This window comes from Pimephales promelas, chromosome 14 (assembly GCF_988280905.1).
Source record: "Pimephales promelas chromosome 14, fPimPro1.hap1.1, whole genome shotgun sequence".
Lineage (NCBI taxonomy): Eukaryota > Metazoa > Chordata > Actinopteri > Cypriniformes > Leuciscidae > Pimephales > Pimephales promelas.
This window is the reverse complement of record NC_142782.1, coordinates 20,582,709-20,606,117: the sequence shown is the minus strand read 5'-3', so window position 1 is coordinate 20,606,117 and position 23,409 is coordinate 20,582,709. Positions and strand designations below refer to the sequence as shown.

The window sequence follows — 23,409 nt, the reverse complement described above, 5'->3', positions numbered from 1 at the left end:
CAATTCACTGAAGAATTTAATACACACACCATCTCTTCTGTTTCCACCAAAACTGTTCGTCAGGAGCTCCAGAGTCAATATTCATGGTCGGCTGCTATAGCCAAACCTTTAGTCAATGTTGGTTTCATTGGTGCCAAAAGTGCAAAACTTGGGCTGTGGACAATGTGAAACATGTATTTATCTCTGATGAGTCCACCATCACTGTCTTTCCCACATCCGTGGGAGTTTCGGTGTGGAGAAGCCCCCAAGAGGCCTAACACCCGGACTGTTGCTGCCCAGAGTGAAACACAGGGGTGGATCAGACATTCCCTATACTGTGCTTGATGGCCACGTCACTGCCAAGGACTACCGAAACATTCTGGAAGACCATGTGCACCTAATGGTTCAAACATTGAAGGGTGCTGTGTATCAAGATGATAATGCACCATACATACAGCAAGACTTGTGAATGGTTTGATGAGCATGAAAATTAAGTTAAACATCCCTCATGGTCTGCACAGACACCAGATCTAAATATTTTAGTCACTATTTTGGAGGAGCAAGTGAGGAAACGTTTTCCTCCACCAGCATCACAAACTGACCTGGCCATTGTTCAAGAGGAATGTCTCAAAAATCCCTCAGACCACCGTGAAGGACTTGTATCGGTCACTCCCTAGATGTTGACTAATTGACTGTCTTGGTCCATACACACACCCACACACTCACACACACACGCACACACAGACACACTTTTGCAATGTTTTGCAGCCTTTTTTTGAAATAGATGTGTGTGGTTTTAGTGATTTTCTATCAGCTCAGCTGCTGTGTATGAAGTGTGAGACCACAGTCCTTCTCGCACACAAGAATAATATTTGTTTGAGAAGTTTAGACTATTGATCACAAGTTCAGATTACCCACTGAAACACAAATATAAGCCCCCTCCCTCTCTCACTCTCAACTTCTATTGTCATGTTGATGAACTGTTCCTTGTCTACCTACTTACTCTCCTCCCTGACTGACAGGTCAGTCAACCTGTCCATCAGGTTTCATTTCCTCCTGCAGGACTCAAACGGTCACACCTCAACAGCTCAGTTTCCCGGTAACCAATGAAGAATTCCCAACAATAAATTTCACATAAAATAGATGAAGCAGGTCCTGCTTTGTCTATTTTATGTGAAAAATTTGGAATAATGTAATATGTAATAAATGTAATAAACTGTGTGTGATTTCATTTTTTAATTAATCAAATCAGGTTTCCATTCATTCTAGACTTAAATTTTATGCCTTCAAATATTATCATAAAACATGAATATGTATGGAATATATATGGATGATATACATGAATATATATGGAATACATATGGTATATATATATATATATATATATATATATATATGTGTGTGTGTGTGTGTGTGTTAAGAATCAGTCATCCGTGAATTATATTCATTTATTTTGACACAAACAAATTTGTAAATTATTTAATTCAATTAAAAAGCATTTTTAAGTGTTTTTTGACTTTATTGATTAAATCCATATTGATACTTTCTTTTATCTAAATCTTAATTTTCACTCAAATCAGACTATATCACTGCTTAGTCCACAACGGCCTGTATTCCATGCCCATTTTTAATAGTTATATCTGACCGTTGCAGGCTTTCTGTTCAGTAAACTGAGTGTCTGTGTGTTTTGAGGGTCTAGAAAGTTCAGTGCTTATCTAGCCTTGAACCGCAGTCTTTAATGGACCGCTGAACTCTTTGGATTGTGGACCCTGCCTGTGTATTTAAGATAACTGTACCGGCTCAAAGTGACTCATGAAAACAGATTTCAAAAGATCTCCAAAAATCCAGTCACAAAACAGGAGATTTCTATCAAATAAATGATTATTGTGTCTTCATGTGTGCAGGCAACGTTTAAAAAGTATATGTCCTGATAAAAGGAGACTATAATGTAAATGAAACAATACTGCATAATGGAAACTGAATCTCAGCATCTGTGGGTGGGTGCTAATATTTTTTGACAACAGTTATAAAATTCAGGACACACAGGATTTCAGTACAGTAAAAATCATTTAATTCAATAAAATAGTATATAGCAGTAGACCAGTTGTACCTTTATCATATTTATAAGACTACTTCACTGCGTTTCCAATACTGTTACAATGAGTTGCATCATACCTCTGCAGTAAAACTCTTCCCATGACAACCACTGCCCCAGATATGGCGAAATAAATTTAAATAACATAATATTAAACAGTAGATATTTCACTTTAGAACCCGTACAAAAATACTTTACAGACGAAATACATGACAGGGTTTCCAGATTACCAGAGTTATACCGAGCACACGGTGGGATATTGCGCAATCCAGGCGCACAGTCCACTTTCATGTTTTTTTCCTCGGTTGTAAACGCATTGAACGAGCGCTCGCCATCAAGCGCAGAAAACTTTTGTTGTAAATTCTGCTCTCTTTAAAGTCACTGACAGTCATTAAGCACCGCTGGAGTCCCGTCAGCACTGGCCGGTGGCGGAGAGCAGGTTCCGCAGCGTCGCCAGCTCGCGCGACAGCTGCTCCACGCGCTTCTGTAACCGGTCGTTCTCGGCCGCGAGCTCGAGCACTTTGTGCTGCGTCTCCATGTTGCGCATTTTGGCTTTGTCTCTGCTTTTGCGGACGGCGAGATTGTTCCTCTCGCGCCTCTGCCTGTACTCGTCGCTGTCCTTTTCCAGCCTCTTCTTCCCTTTGCCGCCAGAGGCCATTTTGCCGCCCGACTGAGGTGATCTTCCCTTACCTGGCGGCGCAGGTGTACCTGGCGGGCTCGAGCAGGAGGAGGACGCGGTGGAAATGTTCCCCAGGCTGCCGCTCGGAGCGTACTGTAGATACGAGCGCATGTCAAAGCCCCCGGAGCCCTCCATTGGCGGCTCTTCGTGTCGCCAGTTACTTTTGGCAAAGCTGCCCAGAAAGTCTGGGCTGAACACGGCGTCTATGCGCGTCTCCTGAATCTCCGGATACGCCAGCTGGTTATTCGGGTCCCGCTCGGTCAGCGAGATATAGTTCTTGTAGTTCTGTAGCGCTGCTCTCTTGCTCTTGTTTTCCTCGGAGAGAAAGTCGCTGTAGATTCCCAGTGCGCGGTGCCGGGTTTCGTCTTGGCTGGCCAGGTGCTGGTACTGCTGGGACGAAGAGTCCAAATAGATGCTGAAGTCTATGGCTTTCTCGTGCTCAGAAATTTCATGAAGCTTCGTCATGGAGCCGTTAGTGGGCTGCTTGCAAATGCTGTTGCTGTTCGGACTGCTGCTGGCGTTAGTGCTGTGGAAAGCGAGGTAGTCCCCCTCGTAAAAACCGGCCACTTCCATGGATCTTAACACCCGCCGGATTGCGGCAGGACGGAGGTCAGGGTTTCGCCGCCCCTGATAACTTTTCAAGTGAAGAACTCACGAGAAAATTCGAGGGTCTTCCAAAAAGCAGAAATAACTAGATTACTTTTGTCTAGTTTTGTGGGTGATAGGTTGCCTGCCCAGCGATCGCTGGAGAGCTCGAGTCAGTTCCCATGCTTCGGATTGGGGTGTTTATAGGGGTGTGAGAGTGGGCGGCGATTTTCTATTTGGAATGTGACGCGTTTTTCTGGTTTGACCGCAGACTCTCAAAACGGAGGTCTGTGAACACACGAGTGAATAACAATAGAAAATAAACAGATACAACTGCACCGAGATTAAGCTTTTTTTATAAGGAACACATATTTAGCCCACATCAATTCTGATGTAGTTTAGAATGAGAATCAGAATGAGATTAATTTGCCAAGTCATGTGTGCAAACGCACAAGTCTCGGGTAGACAGTACACAGGAAAAACGCATAAATAACAATAATAATAATAATAATATGTTTTAAATAATAATATGTTTTTATTTACTTATGTGCTCTACAGAACTAGAACACATAGGCTAAGCAAATATACATAGAATAAATTACAAATAAAATAAATAGAGTAAAGCTATAAAACTATAAAAAAGAGTAAAGTTTCTCGGAGGAGCAGTCACTTGCCATGGGGACTCTTCATTATTCAGCCATATTTGACTAGTCAAAATAATGTAATAATGTCTTCTAGAGCAGTGTTTCTCAACGCCAGTCCTCATAATTCACCTCCTAAAAAGTTTTAGATGTCTCCCTATTCAATATTTGAGTAAGCTGATGAGTTGAATCAGGTGTTTTAATTAATAGGACAAACACTGGTGGGTTGGGGACAAAGGCAAGGACTGGAGCTGAGTAGGCCTATAGTAACCAATTGCTTAAAAAATAGATACCACATAGTAAAAATAATTTTAATTATTAAAACATTGTTTTCTTATGCAAATTCATTAATTGACATGTTTAGGGTTGAAGATACAGTCCCTGACATAACACAACATAATTAACATTCTCTAGACCTGTGCAATGGTGAACTATAGGGCTGTGCAGTCTATCAAAACTGTTACTATATCATAAGACTTGTGGGAATGCTCTGTTAGGACCAGAAGTATCCATTTTATAACTTAAGGTGTTTGGTTTTCTATCTACTTCTACAGGCCTGTCATCCAATATTATTCACGCTATCTATCTATATATATATATATATATATATATATATATTGATATTGATATCATATCAAAATTGTCCAATTTGTTAGTCAAAAGTCATTTCCAGGGGCAGCCGCACAATAAACTTGTTTTTGTTTTTTCAGTGATATAGTTAGCCTGCCATCTGGTGGGTAAAGATTGCACTACAAGAGCTGGCTACATTAATTTCATCATTGTCCTCGAAGCAGCACCATCTTTCTCAATATTTCATTTTCCCATAATCCCTTGTGTCCCATATCATAGTGCAACGTGTTGCAAGAACTGACTCATTAAGCTGCCAGGACTTGAAAATATGATATAGCCTCCATTTTCATGTCCATTTCATTTCCAATATTGTGCATTATTTTTATTTTATTTCAATAATTTATTATCATGAAATCATATTTTATTTGACACATTACATTACCTTTTTATAGAGGATCAGTGACGCAAATCCTACATCAAAACATATTTGTTAATTGTGATTCTCTATCAGAGTGTCTGATTTAAAGCATGAATGCCATGCCATTATGTCATAATCTAAACAATCTTATACCAAATACTATTTTAATTGTTAACTAACATTTAGTAATTTGGGTTAGGACCAAAAAAGGGTGACGATGATGACTGAATTTATCATTTGAAAGAACTATTTTAATTTTAAATGGAGCATGAAGTCCAAGTCCCCCTCTCCCTTAAAGGACTGGAGTAGTTCACTTTAAAAAAAAAAAAAACTTTTGCTGATAATACTCACCTCCGGCATGTCATCCAAGATGTCCATGTCTTTCTTTCTTCAGTCAAAAAAAAAATTAAGGTTTTTGATGAAAACGTTCCACGACTTTTCTCCATATAATGGACTTCAATGGGAACCAAACGGTTCAAGGTCCAAAAGACGTTTCGGTGCAAACTGTTCAAAGGGCTTTAAACGATTCCAGACGATGAATAAGGGTCTTATCAAGCGAAATGATCGCTCATAAAAAAAACCAAAGATTAAGTTTTATAAGCTCAAATGGTTGCCTTGCTCTGTTCTGTGATGTGCATTCGTGACTCTCCTGTTCGAACTTGTTTATCAAAATTAACAAATTTTTTTTCATGTAATTTGGTTCATTCAACGAACGAAATGAACGAGTTGACTCTGGAAAAGATCTGTTCATTTTGATAAACGAGTTCGAACAGGAGAATCACGAACGTGCATCACAGAACAGAGCAAGGCGACCCTTAAAACTTTGAGCAATCGTTTCGCTTGATAAGACCCTTATTCATCATCTGGAATTGCTTAAAGCCCCCTGAACAGTTTGCAGTTTGCAGTGAAACTGTCTTTTGGACCTTTAACCTTTTGGTACCCATTGAAATCTATTATGTGGAGAAAAATCCTGGAATGTTTTTATCAAAAACCTTAATTTCTTTTCAACTGATAATAATCAGTTGAAACTGACTAATAATACTATCATTATAGATAGTAAAAAAGCAACTTTATTTAACATAATGAAAATGATTATTTTGACAACGTACTAAAATACCAGCATCCACAACCGTACATTCAAGTGAGTAAAATTAATCACTTTCAGTTTAGCCTCTTTTTTGATTGGTTGCATTCGGGTGGGGTCAGGACATTCTTGTTTTCTAATTGGTCATCATGTTTGTTACGAAAACATAGTCGAATTGCTGATTGGCTGAATGCTGCAGCGCAAAGAACACAATTGGTGGAGGGAGGAAACACGGAACAGGGCGGACAGAGGCGTGGGGTTGAAGATGCGGAATTAAGGCATCCGCTGCGCCCGAACCGGACTGAATATGGCGAGCACCGAGAGCAAAAGTGGGTCTTCGGAAAACTTTCACACACCCGAGCCAAGTAGAGTGGCTCAGCCGGGCGCGAGATGGGGTCCACAGCATGCAGGTGCTCGAGAGCTCGCGGAATTATACTCGCCAGGTGAGAATTTAAACCGGTTTTTACATTTCCCGTCGGCGCCGGTAGCCGCCTGCCGCTGACCTCACCGGGGATTGAACGGACTGCCAGCCACGAGTTTCTGTTAAGCGGCGCCGGACAGCACGGCCACGAAGCTGTAGCATTCGCCTCGTAGTCTGGGCATTCAGCGGAGCGCGTGCATATTCAGTCTGGGGTCTCTGAGGGGACAAACACTACGCAGCATAGTGTGGCATAATATATATAGATTAATAAATTATGTTTATGTGGCAGGGAGTTTGAATGAGCTCAACGCCCTATCGGTGATGTCAGTCATCAGAGGAGTTGAACGCAATTGTCTGTGATAAATTTGACCAAAATAGGTTATTAATCATGTCTTGTGAGTTTACCTATCTCTTATGGTCCCAAGGGGTGTAATTCTGTGTCAGAAATAGTTGGTACTTGTAGCTGTCAGATAGGCTAACAGGAGATCTCTTTGATTTCACGCTTACCACATAAATTACTCAGCACGTAAGTTACTCCGTTGTTTTGCTAGTTAAAAAGTTGTAGAAATAAAACATGAACGGCACTTTGAGAAATAACATTATTAACATGACTTACAAAATAGAAGAAGCTGATGTTTTTTTTTCTACAAGTAGCGGGTCGCCCCTTCATGGGTGCCGCTAATATTGACATCACGTGACTAGTTGCCATGCAACTGGCCACTTTACTACCTAAAACAATACTGTTTATTTCATTTAGCAGATGTAGACGGTGTTTTCTGTGATTTAAAAAGCATAAACGTAAAAGCTAATGTGAATAAAACAAGTAGCTAAAACTACGGTAATGACAAACACAACACAACAACAGAGCCACTAGAAACCAGTATAAAGGCTTTTAGATCAATTAATTTTTCACAGCTCATCCTGTCTGGAGTTTTTCGTCTATTGACATTTCTTAGAAAGATGTTTTTGCAGTGTTTCGTCAGCAGAACAATCAAAAAAACATGAAATAATAGTACACTGAAGAGATGTAGCCTATGTCTATCCCTCACAGCCTCGCTTTCATTCCTGTTAAAAGTAAAAGATGGCCCTTTGCTGTGAATAAGGTCTGTAGTCAATAGTATAGTTATGCAGCTCACACAGAAGTCACTTTCATACCAAGTTGCTTTCTATAGGTAAATTCCAAATTTGCATGATCATCTTCAATCCTCACAAAATCCCTGTCACAGGGATTCCTGTTTAATTGGCTGCATTTCTTCCAAAATATTTGCAGAACAATGTTAAATGTGTCTGCACTGTAATAAACATCTTAGATGTGAAGCAACAGCATTTAGTAAAGAAGCCTTATAATGCATCAACCCAAAAAGTTTCAGTACTAAGTACCAAAACCACTGGTACTATTGAATGTTGAATAAGAAGCATCTCAATAACAAAAACTTACTGAGTGCACCTTTATTTCAGTAAAGTTTCGGGTTGACGTTTTGTTTTTATCTCACTAGGAATGGCTGTTCACACTATTAAAGATGAATAACAACAAAGTAATTTATAGCATTAGGACAACAGGGCCACACAAAACCAGCAGCCCACAATGGTTGATTAGTTTGTGTGCAGTAAATCTGAATACCGTGGAAGGAGGATCTCCATCAATACCAACAGGACACTGTGTGGAGGATAAATGCTGCATATAAACACACACACACACACAAAAAACAGAACAGGAGCCGAAACGAAAGAGCACACTAAGTACTAAGCAGACCAGTGTGAGGGTGTGGTAGGTGTGACAGGTATGAGTTTGTGTGGGTGGGGTGGTGCAGTTCAATGTCAAATCGAGCTGGACCGATGTGGGTTTCTGGGTAGCATAAGATTCATGCTTCTCAAACTTCACATCAGTGTCCTCTGATAACATTGTCCTGTTTACAGTCACTTTGGTGACTGTTCAGGCTCTCAATATTTCAGAATCAGATTAACTCTGAATTAATCAGTCAACCCTGGAACAAACAGCAGTATTTCTAGATTCTGTCAATGCGAGAATCATGTTCTTTTCTACAAAGTGGTTCTGCACTGAATTCAGGGCAAAGGTGAATTTGCCCTCGGCACACAATTGTTGTTGCTGTGCAAAGGAACAATGTGACTTTGTTTTTGAGCATTGCTTTGACAAATGCTCACAGCCATAACCATCTGTCTCGAACTGTTAGAAACAGCTATTAAAAATATGCGTTCTTAACAGTTTCTATGATAATGATGCTGTATTTTTGGAATACAGCAAACAAGTTGGTACTTCAGTAAAGTTACTCTGAAGTTAGCGTACTCTCTAGGGCACTTTGGAAATATAACCTCTCTCTCTATATATAAATACACGTATAAATACATATATATAAAATGTATGTGTGTGTATTATATATGTATACAAGTATGTATATGTGTGCCTTATATATATATATATATATATATAACTATTTACTAATACATTGCAATTTTGGTTTTGCATTTTAAAATTTCTGTTATTTTTACAAAATAAATATATAACTTTACATTAGTGTATAAAGTATTTATATTATACATATATTTGGCAGCAAAGTACTAGGCTAATTTGTTTGTTGTTTTCCTCCCATATTTGTTACAAAAAGTGCATGTCGGTGTGTTAAAATATTACATATGAAATAAACCAGTGCGTCACATATTTCTCGTATTATGTTTTTTTGCTTAATGCCTAAAACTTCAATGTGTCGTCACCACATTCTGTTGAATTAATAGCCTTTGAAAATGTCAAGTGTGCTAGTTTACATGTTTTCAGTATTAGCTGATTTATATGTCTTTGATTTGAATTGTACTCTGCATATCAGCGTATCGTTCTTCTCATCCATTTTTAAATAATGCATTATACTGCAGGAACTAAAGTTTTATTTATTCACCAAAGCCAATTTATACTCGTACGATGCTTTGCTGTTATTTTTGGATCCTGCTGACTAAAGACTGCTATTTAAAACGTCTCAACTCTGTCTATTTCTTACAGGAAAAAGATTCCAGGAATGGCTCAGTGTGCTTCTTTGCTTTACCCTTATGGCCTTCAACTTCTGTTACCTGGTAACATACTTCCACCTGGGACACATCTGGTACATCCTTCTGGGCATCGGTTGGTAAAACAAACAAACCCACACACACAGTCATCAATGTTTAGTAAAGTAGTGGTAGAAACAACAAAGATGTTGCAAAGTACAACTCTGAAATGCGTCTTAAATAACTAGCAAATACCAAACAACTTTTTATGGGAACTGAAAGCCATTTTGGTTTATAATAGGATTTAGAGATTGATTTCATACTGATATTCTGCTGTATGTGTGTGTGTGTGTGTGTGTGAAGTGGCAGGGATCCTCACAGCAGACTTTGCCTCTGGTCTGGTCCACTGGGGTGCTGACACATGGGGTTCAGTGGATCTGCCCATCGTTGGGAAGGTACAGAAGCAAAACACCCTTTTTCCTGTTATTAAGTGTTATTTAAGCTATAAAATGTAACAAAATACTTTGACACATAGATATTGAACCACTTGATCACAAGTAGATTACTTAGACATTTAATATTTGTGTTTTTACTTTAAACATCTTTCAAGGCCAATTCACACTGCACTGACAGACACCGACCAATGGCGACAGTCACCAGATTACAGTATGTCACTTCTCAGACATTCACCCTATAAATACAGATTCCACATGTTAATCCTGCAAAAACAAGCGCCGACTGCTTAACCCACTGATTCGACAATACCCGATGAATGTATTTGTTGGTGGGCTTTGATCAGTACAGTGAGAATTGGCTTTTACACACTTTAATCACACTGTAATCACACATTACAATGATCCACTTGTTGGGTTTTGCTATTACCTCTGAAGACCAGTATTCCTTTTTCTATGTGAAGTCTCCGGGTCGGATTCTCCGCGAAATTCATCGGATGTGACGTGCATGCGCACTCCCGAGTCTCTCTTTTTATATACAATCTACTCTATGCGACGGCACTGCAGCTGAGGACATGGAGTCTGATAACACCAAAAAACAACTTGCCTCCAGCACAACACAGACTCAAACACAAACTCAACATAAAAAACAAAACAAAACGTATCTGCTGAAGCTTGTCAGGCCAAACATGAATCGTATCAACTTTGGACGAAAACACGGATCAACATTGGCAGAGCGTTTGAATTATGGAGAGACCTCCGCTATTTTTATTGTGATAAATTACAAGTTTTCAGATATACTGAAATAATGGTAAACTGTAATGAAATAGCAAGGTAAACTACAACATATGAGACATGAAATGGATACAAAAGACTGTCCCGGTAACTTTTATTTTATGTACTAGATCTACTGTCTAACGTCACTCATCCCACTACTATCATATTGTTTATAATACACATTTCCAGACACGTTCAGTACAGTAATGTTACTTCCTACGATCTTACTGTTACACTGAAATTGTTCAGTCTAGTTCACAAACCGTTTTCGTTACCATATTATACATCCACCTACGTTGACGGTGCTGATCGTGAAAGATACACGAATAGTTCGTGAAATGCCTTATGCTAGATAACACCACAAATGTAACGTTGTCATGGTAAGAGCATGGAGCATTAGTTCAACGTCAAGCTGATAGAAGTAGCCTATTATTGTAACGTTGCAGTGGGAGTTTACATGAGTTTCCAGCATGTTGTGTGATGCTTTCTCCGGTGTGTTGAAAGTCTCAGTGTGGCTGTGTACCATGAGTGCTCACTCTTGTTTTCGAGCATGCGCAAGAGCACGAGCGCTCTTGTAAAAGTTGGTTGCAATCTGAAACATCACCAATGGAGGACGCTAAAAAATACATATAGCACCTTTAAAGAAAATATGAATCTACTACTAAACTACTAAATTGTGCTAGCATAATTACTTATCCTAAAAAAAATGTCCCTGTTTGTTGACACCCAGGCCTTCATTCGTCCATTTCGAGAGCACCACATTGATCCAACAGCTATAACACGCCATGATTTCATTGAGACAAATGGGGATAACTGTATGTTGACCATCATCCCTCTCGCTAACATGGCCGCAAACTTCTTGTTGCTCTCTCCAGGTAAGACATCAGACATATTATCTGTCCAATACAGAGACAAATGATAAACAACATTCATTTATGACTCAGTGTCTCATATATTGTGTTGTTCTCTCTTCAGCGGAGATCTATCGAAACTACCCATGGTACTGTTACGTCTTTGCTTTATCTATTTTTGTTACACTGACCAATCAAATTCACAAATGGTCGCACACATATTTTGGGCTCCCACGCTGGGTGACGTTTCTTCAGGACTGTTACATCATTTTACCACGGAAACACCACAGAGTTCACCACGTTTCACCTCATGAAACCTACTTCTGCATTACAACAGGTATACTTGCACACAATACATGGTTGTATAGAAAGTTCAAAAGAACGAGTTGCAAACATATAATAACAAAGGCATATGGAGCAACTAATATAGAGAAGAAAAAAAACTACAGATACTACTACAGACTACAGACCATCATGAGTGTGATACTACCCAAAAACCTAAAGATATTTATCAATAAATAACTTTCGATTTTTTTTTTTTTTGTAAACTAGATTTTTGAAGATTTTAAATTTTATCATTGACACTAAATTAAATATACATTTACATCAGTTATAAAGTTACATGTCGTTGACCTTAATGCGTTTGAATGTGCAGGGTGGTTGAACTATCCCCTAGAGAAACTGGGATTCTGGAGAAACCTGGAAGATCTGATCCAGAGCCTGACCGGAGAGAAACCCAGATCAGATGACCTCAAATGGGCCCAGAAAACCAAGTAATCTTCCTCTGTCACCGACCCACCTCCCCTACCTCAGACCTGCTTGTAGGAGAACAGTCGTTTTTCTCCGTCTACTTGTCCTCCCTCAGACAGAACAAGAGGAATGGCAAGATATCAAAGCCCAAATTAGAAAGCCATCAAATCTTAGCAAAAGTTGAGAGAATGGGGTTGACAAAGCAATTGAAAGCAATATCCCACCCTGCTCACTCTAAAGACACAAACATCCAAATCCTCATTGAAAACTTGAGACTTCTGTGAAATGTTTAAAACTGTTCAAAGTGCAAAAAAACAAAACGAATTTAAAATGTCAATACTTGAACAAAGTGGGCTCTTTTCTGGACACCTTATCTTTCAGCTGCTCAAAGCTTTGCTGACTAGCTTGTTTCTGAGGGACTGGCCTCTGCACTTTTGGGTTTGGCCTTTGGGACTGATTTCTCTTGCTCTCACCCTTCACTTGTTTGGGGTTTAAGTGCAGTAAACTCAAGGCATGTTGGCTCTTTAACCGCAGAGGGCTGAAAACCGGTGTCTTCATCTGTTGCTTGTGTCTGAACGGACGGAGCAGCATCATATGCAGTCTTACTTCAGTACGCCTTAAAAGACAAATCGCATGAAACTTGCTTTGCTCTGCTTCATCCTGTTCCTAACATTCTTTTTTTTCATTATTAACACTTTCTTTTGAAGCACATTTGCAAATTCAGAGGTGCTGAAAGCATTTAGCTCTTGATCAAGAGGTGTATATTAGAAGTATTTCCACGCAGGTCAATATTTAGGTCAATAATGTCTCAGTGTGAATAAACAGCGGTGTCCTCACAGATATCAAAACCCACGAGACACTCAGAATAGGCCTTATGTGTATCCATTTTTTTTTAATCTTGTATTAACTTTATTGTAGGCTAGGTTGACCAGCTGCTGACTAACAAACTTAAACTTGCACTCCATTGCTTGGGTTTTAGGTCCGCATACATGTTCAACTTAACACTAGCATGTTACATTTTAATAATATGAAATGTTAAAGGTGGCTACAGCATGATGAAAGGACAGATTTAACATCTAACTGTATAGTGACATAACTATTACTAACTGCTTATTTAATGAGCATTACAGGATATACATTCTCTATTATAAAGCTGCAATGACAATGAACTCGAAATATTTATTTAAGTTAATCTTTTACTAATAAAAAAAAAATTTGTTGCTTTGCTTTCGAAAATAAGTGTTGCTATCTAAGCCATGTAGTTTAGACGGTGTTTATCATGTCGTCTTATAAGAGTGAGGAAATTTAATATTTTAGATCACATCTAACATAATTGTGATAATTTTTGTTGTGCCATTTGGGGGTATTAGTTTTAATCATTTTTCTTTGCACAAAAAAAACCTATTTGCCCTTAAAAACTGAAAAGGTCAACCTAAACGAGTTGTAGCTTAGACGTTTTATGCTTATGTGCATTTTCATGCCAAAACCTTGTTACTGTCAGCCGGAATGTGGCAATTGTGTTTCAATAGGTCAGTTTTGTGATGGTATATGTTTAAAATAGGTCATTATAGAAGGTCAGAGAACATGTTTTAGAGAGCAAATTCATTTGTCCAATATGTAAAACTGTTACAAAGGAGTCAGTCAGAACTGTAAAATAACAAAACATATATGAGGTGTTTTGAGCTGATTCATAATGTGTCATGTGTTGTTACATCTTTTTTTTTTCTTTCCTTTTTATGAATTCAGGAAGGTTTGTTGGATGGAATATTGTAGTATTTTTGACAGTCAACCAATATCTTATATATTTCTATGCTGATATGAGATGCCAAATTTATTTTTGCTCCAGCTAATAGATCTGTTGTGGTGTGTTTGGTCGGTGTTTATTTGAAGAAAACACTCCAGTGGCGATGTTCACTGTACAGGGAACTGAAGCTTAAACCAATTACTTTGATTTTGTAAAATGTTACATCTGTCATTTGATTTCATTTAATTTTGTATTTTTGGTTTCCAATGTGTCTTTATTATGACATTATTTTCTCCTAAATTTTACATAGCGTAGTATGAACGATCATATCATATAACATATCTTAACCTTTTCTTTTATTTGTAATGTACTGATCATGAAGGATTTCACCAGCTGTAATATTTCTTGATTTGAAATGGTGGAAGAAGTGAGTTGGAGAAGTTTAGTGACCGTGATGTGTTAATGCAGTGAAGACTTCTGTGCTTTTGTCTGGTCAAGCTTAAGAGTTCTGCAGGTATAATTATGGTTCTATAAACACACAGAAATGTTACTAGTTTGTTGTGAAGTGTGTAAAAGAGATTGTGGTAATAGGGCGACTGTATTATCGAAAATGCAAGATTAGAGTGTTAAGACTTTCTCGTTGAGTCTCTTTTCTTTCCATGCTTAGTGGAAAGCTACCACTTTCCATGGAATGTGGCTGTGAGAAGACTGAATTAATCACTTGTTCAAAAATAACAAAGCAAAGCCGATCCCTTATTCACTGGGGTTATTTGATTGATGACCTTTTGGCATTCACACTTGTTACTGAATGTTTGTTCTTACTGATTTATTGGGAGAAGCCTTTTAAAAATGCTATCTCGGCTGATTTTGCAATTCACCTCATAGTCTCACAATCAGCAAGTTTTTGTAGGACGGCTACTTGTTGAAAACTGCAAATAACGCCTTAATGCCTTTTTTTTGTTGTTTCTTGTTTTGAAAACTTATGTCATTAAGTTCATATTTATAATAAAATTAATAAAGAACTGGAAAGACCTGTGGCCTGATTTGTGCTTTTTATCCTGCTTATGTTCACATCATACATCATACACAGGGCTGTCAGCAGATGGACAACAGGTTAAGGGGTTGAACAAACATTATACCTATACAAAAAGTTGACTTATTAGAATGATGCTATTTATTTGGAAACTGAACATGTGACATTCCTTTTTGTTCTTTCTTTTACTTTTCACCTTCATTTCAAAGTTCAATCTCTCTCTCTCACTCTCTCTCTTTCTCTCTCTCTCTCTCTCTCTCTCTCTCTCTCTCTCTCTCTCTCTCTCTCTCACACACACACACACACACACACACAGGTTGCAATGCTTCTGACTTCACATTGTGACTGAACCAAAAGAAAAGTAAATAGGTGTTTAACACCAGAACAGATTGCAACACTTCACAGTGATACATGACACACTGTTTTCAGATTACTTATGATTTATATATAAACAATACATGTATATTTAGATATTGGATTGCGGAAGCAGGGCTTCCGTCCAGGCCTAATAGGCCCGGGCTATTTTTGAGGTCTGGTATAAATATGATGTTACAAAAATACATATACATGGAAGATTGGTCATTAAAAGATGGCGATCTCAATTCAAACTCAAACGTGGTCTTATGCTTAAATGACAATGATTCGGCAATGTCTATGAAGCCTTTGAAATTAAAATCACAATTACAAATCATTCTATTTCATAACGTTAAACTGTAAAGATTTTAACAGTATTAAAGGAGAACTCTGGCGCAAAACGAACCTTTGGTCTAATAATACATTGGTACCTAGTCAATCGTTCTCTGAGATTTGTTTACATGATAATCGAATGTAAAGATTTTTATCTCTAAAAACTGTTTAGCGTATACTGCTAGTAGTGGGGGCATTTACTAAGTAAAAAGAAATTGCTAGTTTCTACCACTAACAAGGCTCAAAATAGCCCCACACTAACACACATAGTGAGGGTCCATACATGCAAAACGAAGCATTGAGGACTTTGTAAGTGTACAGACCGTTTAATAAGAAGATACTTTATAAAGACCGTTCACTTCATGTATACAGACAGGAGCCATCTTAGAAAATAGTCTTGATAAGTCGATCCCCGAACGCCGTTCATTCATACAGTTCAGAAGTTCGCTGAACTTCGTACAATTCAGCTCACTCTATTTTCCAAGATGGCTCCTGTCTGAACTTTCTTTATAAAGTATCTTCTTATTAAACGGTCTGTACACTTACAAAGTTCTCAATGCTTCGTTTCGCATGTATGGACCATTTGTGGCAATGGTTGTGCGTGAAAATCCTAGCAAATCAGCAGTTTCTGAAATACTCAGACCAGCCCATTTGGCACCAACAACCATGCCACGTTCAAAGCCATTTAAATCACCTTTCTTCCCCATTCTGACGCTCCATTTGAACTTAGTCTTGACTCTTGACCATGTCTACATCCCTTCATGCATGAGTTGCTGCAGTGTGAACGGCTGGTTAGATATTTGCGTTATGATCTGTGAACTTTTGGCTTCTATCTTACCCCATCTGTCTTCAAGTCATTGACTTTTGATGGTGTCTGATTTTTGGTAAAGTCACTTATGTACTCATGTGTCCCATCTATACATAAATAAAGGCCCGGTGCCCTTTTTTAATGCGTTAATAGCTATAATAAATCTTTCTTTTTAGGTAAAAGTTCAAAACCTAAAAGAAGCTGTTAATTAGTAATGAGGGTAGTTAAGTATATGTAGGTCACACGTCACATCATTTAAAGCTGCACTTATACTTTATGCTGTGCCAGAATGAGCTTTGGGTTGTGATGTTTTGTGATTTATTTTATATCTCTTTTGAGAGTATACAAATAAAAAGCACCTAAAGCAAATTTAATGTTTTGTAAAGACTTTAAACAGTTCAAAGTTCCACACTGAGAACTTCAGATTGTGAGACAAGGACTGTGGCTTAAATATGATGTGAGTTGAAGTCTCTGTGCTCTATATTTGGTATTCTTGATGAAAGATATGATGGTTGAATAGGGTCAAAGTACATGCCGCAAAAGAGGCATGTTCAGGGTGTTCTGTTCACAATTTAATAATCGTGATACAACTCAGAGGCACAACAGGCCAAATTTCACAGCTCACTGAACTCTGTCCTCCTGTAGAAGCACACGTTGATGCCAATTCTATACAAGAGTTCTATACTACTTCTAATACAAGAGTTATGCAGAAAAACTGGACCAGCTAAAAGGCCATTTTGTTGCGGGGCCATGTGACAGGAGAGTTATGTACTTCATTAGAGCGAGATGACCTTCATGAGACCCACCCACACTCATACGCTGACGTTAAAAACCACACTGTGGACATCTTTAGAGTTGAGAGGTTAACCAGTAACGAGATACTGTACTGCTGAATGAATGTCGCTTCTATGACTTACCGGATCGTAGAGCAAACTAATGTCTGTGTCAGAAGGAAGAGCATGTTCTGTCTCAGTGGCTCAGCAGTAATGTGAGTACTGAATTTGTTTAATGCTCCTCCAGTGAGAAAACACATAAATCAGTCTTTTGTCCTGAGTTACAGGTATCGGATGTTTGCTTACATGCTGACTGAATATTTTTAATGTGTTGCTTTTGTTATCATGTTGGATGTTACATTTATGCAAATCTGATTGTCTTTAACCATTGACCGACAAGTTCATTTGAACTTTTAACATTGTCTTTGGTTGTATAAAAAAAAAAAAACACCTAAAAAGAACACTGGATCCAGTTAACAGAATTAACAATAATTAACGATTCATATTTGAATTTAGAATGATAGCAGATTTTCTACTTTTTAAAATGAACAAGCCACATTAATACAGCAATTCACATTTTATCACTGATTGTTGTAGTGCTGGTTTGATAATTTTATTGCCATGCTGCAGTTGTACTTTGTATTGTATTGCACTGTTTTGTAAGCTTAATGTTTGATGTAATTATATATATATATATATATATATATATATATATGAAGAGTTCAGATGCAAAAGCCTCTAAATGCCATTTGAAATTTTCTTCTTTAATGATGATTATCAAACTTGTATATTTAAGTTCAGTAATTTCACTTAAATAACAATTAATAGGTAATTATCATTGCCATTTAAGTGAAATCACTGAACTTAAATATACAAGCTTGATAAAAATTATCATTCTAGAAGAAAATTTCAAATGGCACTTAGAGGCTTTTGCATCTGAACTCTTCATATATATATATATATATATAGTAGTCAAAATTTAAAGTGGATCAAAGGAGTTCATCAAAGTTGTAATGGGTATTGTTCAAAATTCATATATATATATAATTACATCAAACTCAAGTTGTTTTTTATAAAAGGTTTGGGATTTTTTTTCAAAGGGAATTAAAGTAATATATATATTTTTTCATTAAGGATGCTTTGAAAAGTCAGATTTTATCAGATCAAAAGTGACAGTAAAGCCTTTTAAATTGTTACTATTTTTAATTTCATTTAAATGCTGTTCTTTGGAACTTTGTTTATCAAATAATTCTAATACAAATTTGCAGAAAGATATGCAGCACAACTGTTTTCAACATTTGTTGGAAGTAAGAAATGTTTCATAAGCAGCAAATCAGCATATAATTATTTCTGAAGGATCATGTGACACTGAAGACTGGAGTAATGATGCTGAAAATTCTGCTTTGTCATTACATGAATACATTACATTTTTAAATACTGTATTACTGTGGGGTTTTTTTCCACTTAATTTTTATATAAATGCAGCCTTGGTGAGCATAAAGACTAAAAAACATTACAAATACCTTACTGACTCCAACATTTTGAATAATTGAATATATGGTCATAATTTCCAGGGTCATGCAATGGTTCCTCTGTCAGAGATGTCATGATCTAGAAGTGGAAGATTTCTTTGTATATCTTTTTTTTTCTCTCTCTCTTTAAAGGAAATCTGATGTTTTGGCAAAGGCAAGAAGAGAAGACATCAAACCGCACCCCAACTGAAGTGGCGGCACACAATATAAAATACTGAAGAGTCACACAGTTGAAAGTTGTCTAACATCAGATAGTTCTTCAACTACCCGTTTGCCCTCCGATAAAGACGTTCACCATGCCTTTGTACATCCATGCCTTGGCGTGTGCTTTCGGTCTGGGCTCCTGGGTGTCCATTAATGGCTTGTGGGTGGAACTTCCTCTGATAGTCAATGTTCTCCCAGAGGGTTGGGACTTGCCATCGTACCTCACAGTCATCATTCAGCTTGCCAACTTCGGACCTTTGCTGGTGACCCTGGCGCACAAATTCTGTCCTGGAAGACTACGTGAAAATCTCGTCATCTATGCGGTCCTGTCAATCGGTGTTGTGGCCTGCGTCCTACTGGCTGTGTTTTGGAAGAAAACCACCATTCTCCTCGGTCAACCGCATAGCACAGCATTTTTCATCCTCACATTTTTTCTTGCACTAGTCGATTGCACCTCATCTGTCACCTTCCTGCCATTCATGATGCAACTTCCAGCCAAATACATCACCACATACTTCATTGGAGAAGGTCTGAGCGGTCTGGTTCCAGGCCTGGTGGCGCTGGCGCAAGGGGTTGGAATGTCAAAATGTGTCAATGTGTCACTCGTGTCGGATAACTTCACAGAATCTGAACCTCCGACCTTCATTGTGGAGACGCATTACCTCCCTCCCAATTTCTCCACTGAGATCTTCTTCTCTTTCCTGGCCATAATGACAGCAGTAAGCTTGGGTGCCTTCCTCATGTTAGACCGTCTGCCTCGCACCTTTGAACTATCCACTGAAAATCTCGTCCCGGACTCGGATGCCGTAGCAACAGTCTGCAGTGGTTTGGAGGGCCCCGTGGACCACAATGCAAAGAAAAACAGTCAAGAGGAAGAGGAAAAGAAGCAGATCCGAGTGCTACTTCCTAAACCGCTGCACTCCGACTGTCAGCTGGCGTTCATCTATTTTATGGTGGTGTGGGTGAATGGTGCAACGAACGGACTGCTGCCCTCAGTGCAGACGTTCTCCTGTATGCCTTATGGAAATCTGGCCTATCACCTGTCAGCTGCTCTGTCGGCGGTAGCCAATCCAGTGGCGTGCATCATTGCCATGTTTTTCCCCAAACGGTATATATCTCCACTTTTAATAATATCAGGGCTTGACATGAACATTTTTGCTCAACAGCCACTGTGGCTATTGGTTTTCCAAAGTTACAAGCCATTTTTATCAATTTTGACATAGAGACCATAGGGAAAAACTGCCATATAGATATTTTTAATATCATCTCATAATTTGGCAGCTGGTATATTAGGCTGCTGTCACTTTAAGACCTGACGCACGTACCCAGTCTACTGTTTTATATAGCCAATATACTTGGCTTTATGTGCGCGCATTTTGGGTGTCACACAAAATCTGTGGGAATGAGTAAAATTATGCTCAATACATGCAAACCCTCGCCGAAATTCAAGCCACGTAACACCAACAATATGATCCTTCATCAGGATCAAAACTAAAGTGGCTAGTAGGACTGACTGCCTGTGTTACACGCCACCGCTGGAATGTCATGCCCTGATTACAATCTAATCTATAATTTATTGCCGATTTGCCTATGTTTTGTGTTTTTATTAAGTAGATAAATGGTTTTAAAGATATATTCCAGGTTAAATCAAAAACATTTAAAATGTAGTACATGGCATCTGAGGCCTGCTGTTGATTACCACAAAAAAAGTCCCTCAGTGTGTAAATTTAAGGAAAACATGGAATAATATATATTTTAAAGCAAATTTTGAGAAGGTTCATAATAGGAGTTTGACTAAAAGTGAGTATATTATTCTCTTCCAGTTCATTAGTGTTTCTGGGCATCCTGTGTCTCCTGGGGTCTGCATTTGGAGGCTACAATATGGCCATGGCTGCCATGAGTCCCTGCCCATTACTCCAACATACACCTCTAGGGGATGCTATTATAGTAAGTTCCCTTTTAATGTAATCAGCCCATTTCTAGAAGATTCTGAAAAAATGTTTAACTTTAGCTTTTCTATGATTGATTCTATTGACAATGAAATGTTAAAAAAAAGATCAATGTAAATGGTTCAGCAAAACAATTTTGTTCCTCAGGCTAAAAATAAAACCTCTCAAAAAAGCAACCTTCTGAATTATAATGGAACATAGTGAAAATCACAAATGATTAGAGCTTGATTTGGGATAATGCTTCAACATGCAGTATAGAAAAATCCAGACCCATGTGCCCTAGTTTCAAAGTCGAGTGTTTGCGTCACTAGCAATGATGAGTTGTGTAATTGCAGACTTATTAAACACTGGCTGAGGTGAGATATAAGCTAGGCATAATTACCCTGATAACTAACTACTTCAGATCTACTGTCAGACATGACAGGTTCTCTCTACATATTAATGACCACATATTAATCTGACAAGCATCTGACAACCTATTTGTCACTCTTTTTTATGTTTTTACTTGTTTCAGGTTTTGTCATGGGTTTTCTTTACTGGCCTGCTGTCCTATGTGAAGGTGATGGTAGGTGTGATTCTGAGGGACCGTAGTCACAGCGCCCTCGTGTGGTGTGGAGCGGCAGTGCAGACCGGATCTTTGTTGGGCTCATTCATTATGTTTCCCCTGGTTAACATCTATCATCTATTCCAGTCGGGGGATGTTTGCAACACCAAATGCCCATTATAATAAGAGTTTAATAAGAATAACAGGGGAATGAACTGCTAACTTATTTTCATATCATAGCTGAGCTAATGATGGTGACATAATGAACTAACATTTAGCACTTGGCACTGTTTTCACATTAATTTAACATTTGTACATTTTTTTTTATATTATTGTGGATTATTATTTATGATGTTTTAAGATTTGGGAAAGTGTTTCTGAATCATTGTGGATTACTGGCATGTTGTTCAATACCGGTATTATCAGATGGCAAAATCAGATGATTGCATTATTAAATTTGGTAAAAATGCAAATGTCTCAAACTGGTAATAATTGAATATTTTAGGTTAAATTCATGTTTTTAAACAAGTTACGCTCCATCAGCTAAACGCTCAATCAGTCAAAGACCACATAAATAATTTTAACTTGTCCCTCAATCTGTAAAAACAAATTAAAGTGCTCACAATGGAAGTCCATAGACTCATGAATCATGTTCTCTATATGTAAACACTCCTTTTCTGTTCCTTGTACATATCACATCAAAGCTTCAGGGTTCAATGCTTGTACGTCATGGCAAGTTTTAGCAAGTAAGACATATTTATCTCAGTGTTATTATGTAAATCTTTAGGCTATACTGTCAAAACTACGCATTTTTACATTTATCAATGCAATGTCTTGTCGCATCGAGTACATTGCTGTACACACAACTTGAGGGACAGGTTATTTTCTTTGATAAATAGAACCTGCAAGTGCAAAGTCGAAACAACATGCTGTGACACCTGTCATCCCTAGATGGCGCTCATTTGCTGGATATTTTGCTGATGCAACTGCTCTTTTGCAAGAAAGGTTTCAGAGTAAACTTCTAGTGTTACTGACAGCAGCCCCAAAAATGTCTAAAGCTTCGCTCATCTAAAAACCACGACTGCTTTAGTATCTGGTTGAAGGAGGACGTTTTCCTAACTGTAAAACTTTTTTTTTATTACAATGTATACCATAATTTGTGTACAAAGCCCAATGTTCATTTAACAAAGAAATAACAGCTGGACTGAAAGATGGTTAAAATAGATATTTAAAATAGGCGTCATTTTATTTATTAATTATTTTATTGCTAATGCACAGAAACAAATTAATTGCTTCAACAGTGTATTTTATAAAATACTACAAAAATACTTTACATACTTTAAAAAAAATCAATACTATTTTATAAAATACTAAAATACTAAAAAAAAATCATTAATAGGCTACAATTAAACTAAATAAAATTAAATAGTTTGAGTAATGAAAGTTGAGAGAAAAGCCTCGGGTCTTTGCAAAGCTTTGTTTATCCTTCACAAAATACTTGTTATTTACTGGAAACTTTCATTGAGTTTCATCCCAAGCAACTTGCAGAGACGTCTCTCGTGTAATAGCCTGGGATACAATGTCTTGCTCAAGGGAACAAATTGTGATTGTGATCTCAATAAATCCCAAGTTCTCGAGTTGCACATTTTTTAATCAATCTGGCAACGTCTAAGCTAGCGGTCTGATTTTAAATCAGCAGACTTGAACCACCCACATCAATTTCGAAAGCTATTTTATTTATGTCCATAAGGGTGCCGTTACCGTACCATTTGTGCCAACCTAAAACCACTTCTGCCACTGACAACATTTGTTTCAACATCCTCACAGAAAAAAAAATCT

General features: G+C 37.9%; 3 protein-coding genes across 3 annotated transcripts; 2 read left to right on the top strand and 1 right to left on the bottom strand.

The window, feature by feature from the left end:
* Positions 1-2,027: 2,027 nt before the first annotated feature.
* On the bottom strand, positions 2,028-3,526 carry cebpb (CCAAT enhancer binding protein beta). Its single transcript, XM_039679285.2, has one exon. It carries the CDS (start codon positions 3,324-3,326, stop codon positions 2,487-2,489), a length of 840 nt encoding a protein of 279 aa, XP_039535219.1. The 5' UTR covers positions 3,327-3,526; the 3' UTR covers positions 2,028-2,486.
* A 2,772-nt stretch (positions 3,527-6,298) lies between these two features.
* On the top strand, positions 6,299-12,399 carry peds1b (plasmanylethanolamine desaturase 1b). Its single transcript, XM_039679301.2, has 6 exons — positions 6,299-6,494; positions 9,483-9,602; positions 9,830-9,921; positions 11,426-11,570; positions 11,671-11,883; positions 12,202-12,399. The coding sequence occupies exons 1-6, from the start codon at positions 6,359-6,361 to the stop codon at positions 12,321-12,323; spliced, it is 828 nt and encodes a 275-aa protein (XP_039535235.2). The 5' UTR covers positions 6,299-6,358; the 3' UTR covers positions 12,324-12,399.
* Positions 12,400-17,466: 5,067 nt separating this feature from the next.
* slc52a3-1 (solute carrier family 52 member 3-1) lies at positions 17,467-22,039 on the top strand. Its single transcript, XM_039679312.2, has 4 exons — positions 17,467-17,556; positions 19,006-20,185; positions 20,901-21,024; positions 21,541-22,039. The coding sequence occupies exons 2-4, from the start codon at positions 19,170-19,172 to the stop codon at positions 21,751-21,753; spliced, it is 1,353 nt and encodes a 450-aa protein (XP_039535246.2). The 5' UTR covers positions 17,467-17,556; positions 19,006-19,169; the 3' UTR covers positions 21,754-22,039.
* The last annotated feature ends 1,370 nt before the right edge of the window (positions 22,040-23,409 follow it).

Excerpts from the sequence above, each read along its gene's own strand:
- cebpb (XM_039679285.2), bottom strand. The coding sequence starts at position 3,326 with ATGGAAGTGGCCGGTTTTTACGAGGGGGACTACCTCGCTTTCCACAGC.
- peds1b (XM_039679301.2), top strand. The coding sequence starts at position 6,359 with ATGGCGAGCACCGAGAGCAAAAGTGGGTCTTCGGAAAACTTTCACACA. Across the intron at positions 9,922-11,425 it reads ATCTGCCCATCGTTGGGAAG|GCCTTCATTCGTCCATTTCG; the intron begins GTACAGAAGCAA and ends GTTGACACCCAG. Across the intron at positions 11,884-12,201 it reads CTACTTCTGCATTACAACAG|GGTGGTTGAACTATCCCCTA; the intron begins GTATACTTGCAC and ends TTGAATGTGCAG.
- slc52a3-1 (XM_039679312.2), top strand. The coding sequence starts at position 19,170 with ATGCCTTTGTACATCCATGCCTTGGCGTGTGCTTTCGGTCTGGGCTCC. Across the intron at positions 20,186-20,900 it reads GCCATGTTTTTCCCCAAACG|TTCATTAGTGTTTCTGGGCA; the intron begins GTATATATCTCC and ends ATTCTCTTCCAG. Across the intron at positions 21,025-21,540 it reads CTCTAGGGGATGCTATTATA|GTTTTGTCATGGGTTTTCTT; the intron begins GTAAGTTCCCTT and ends TACTTGTTTCAG.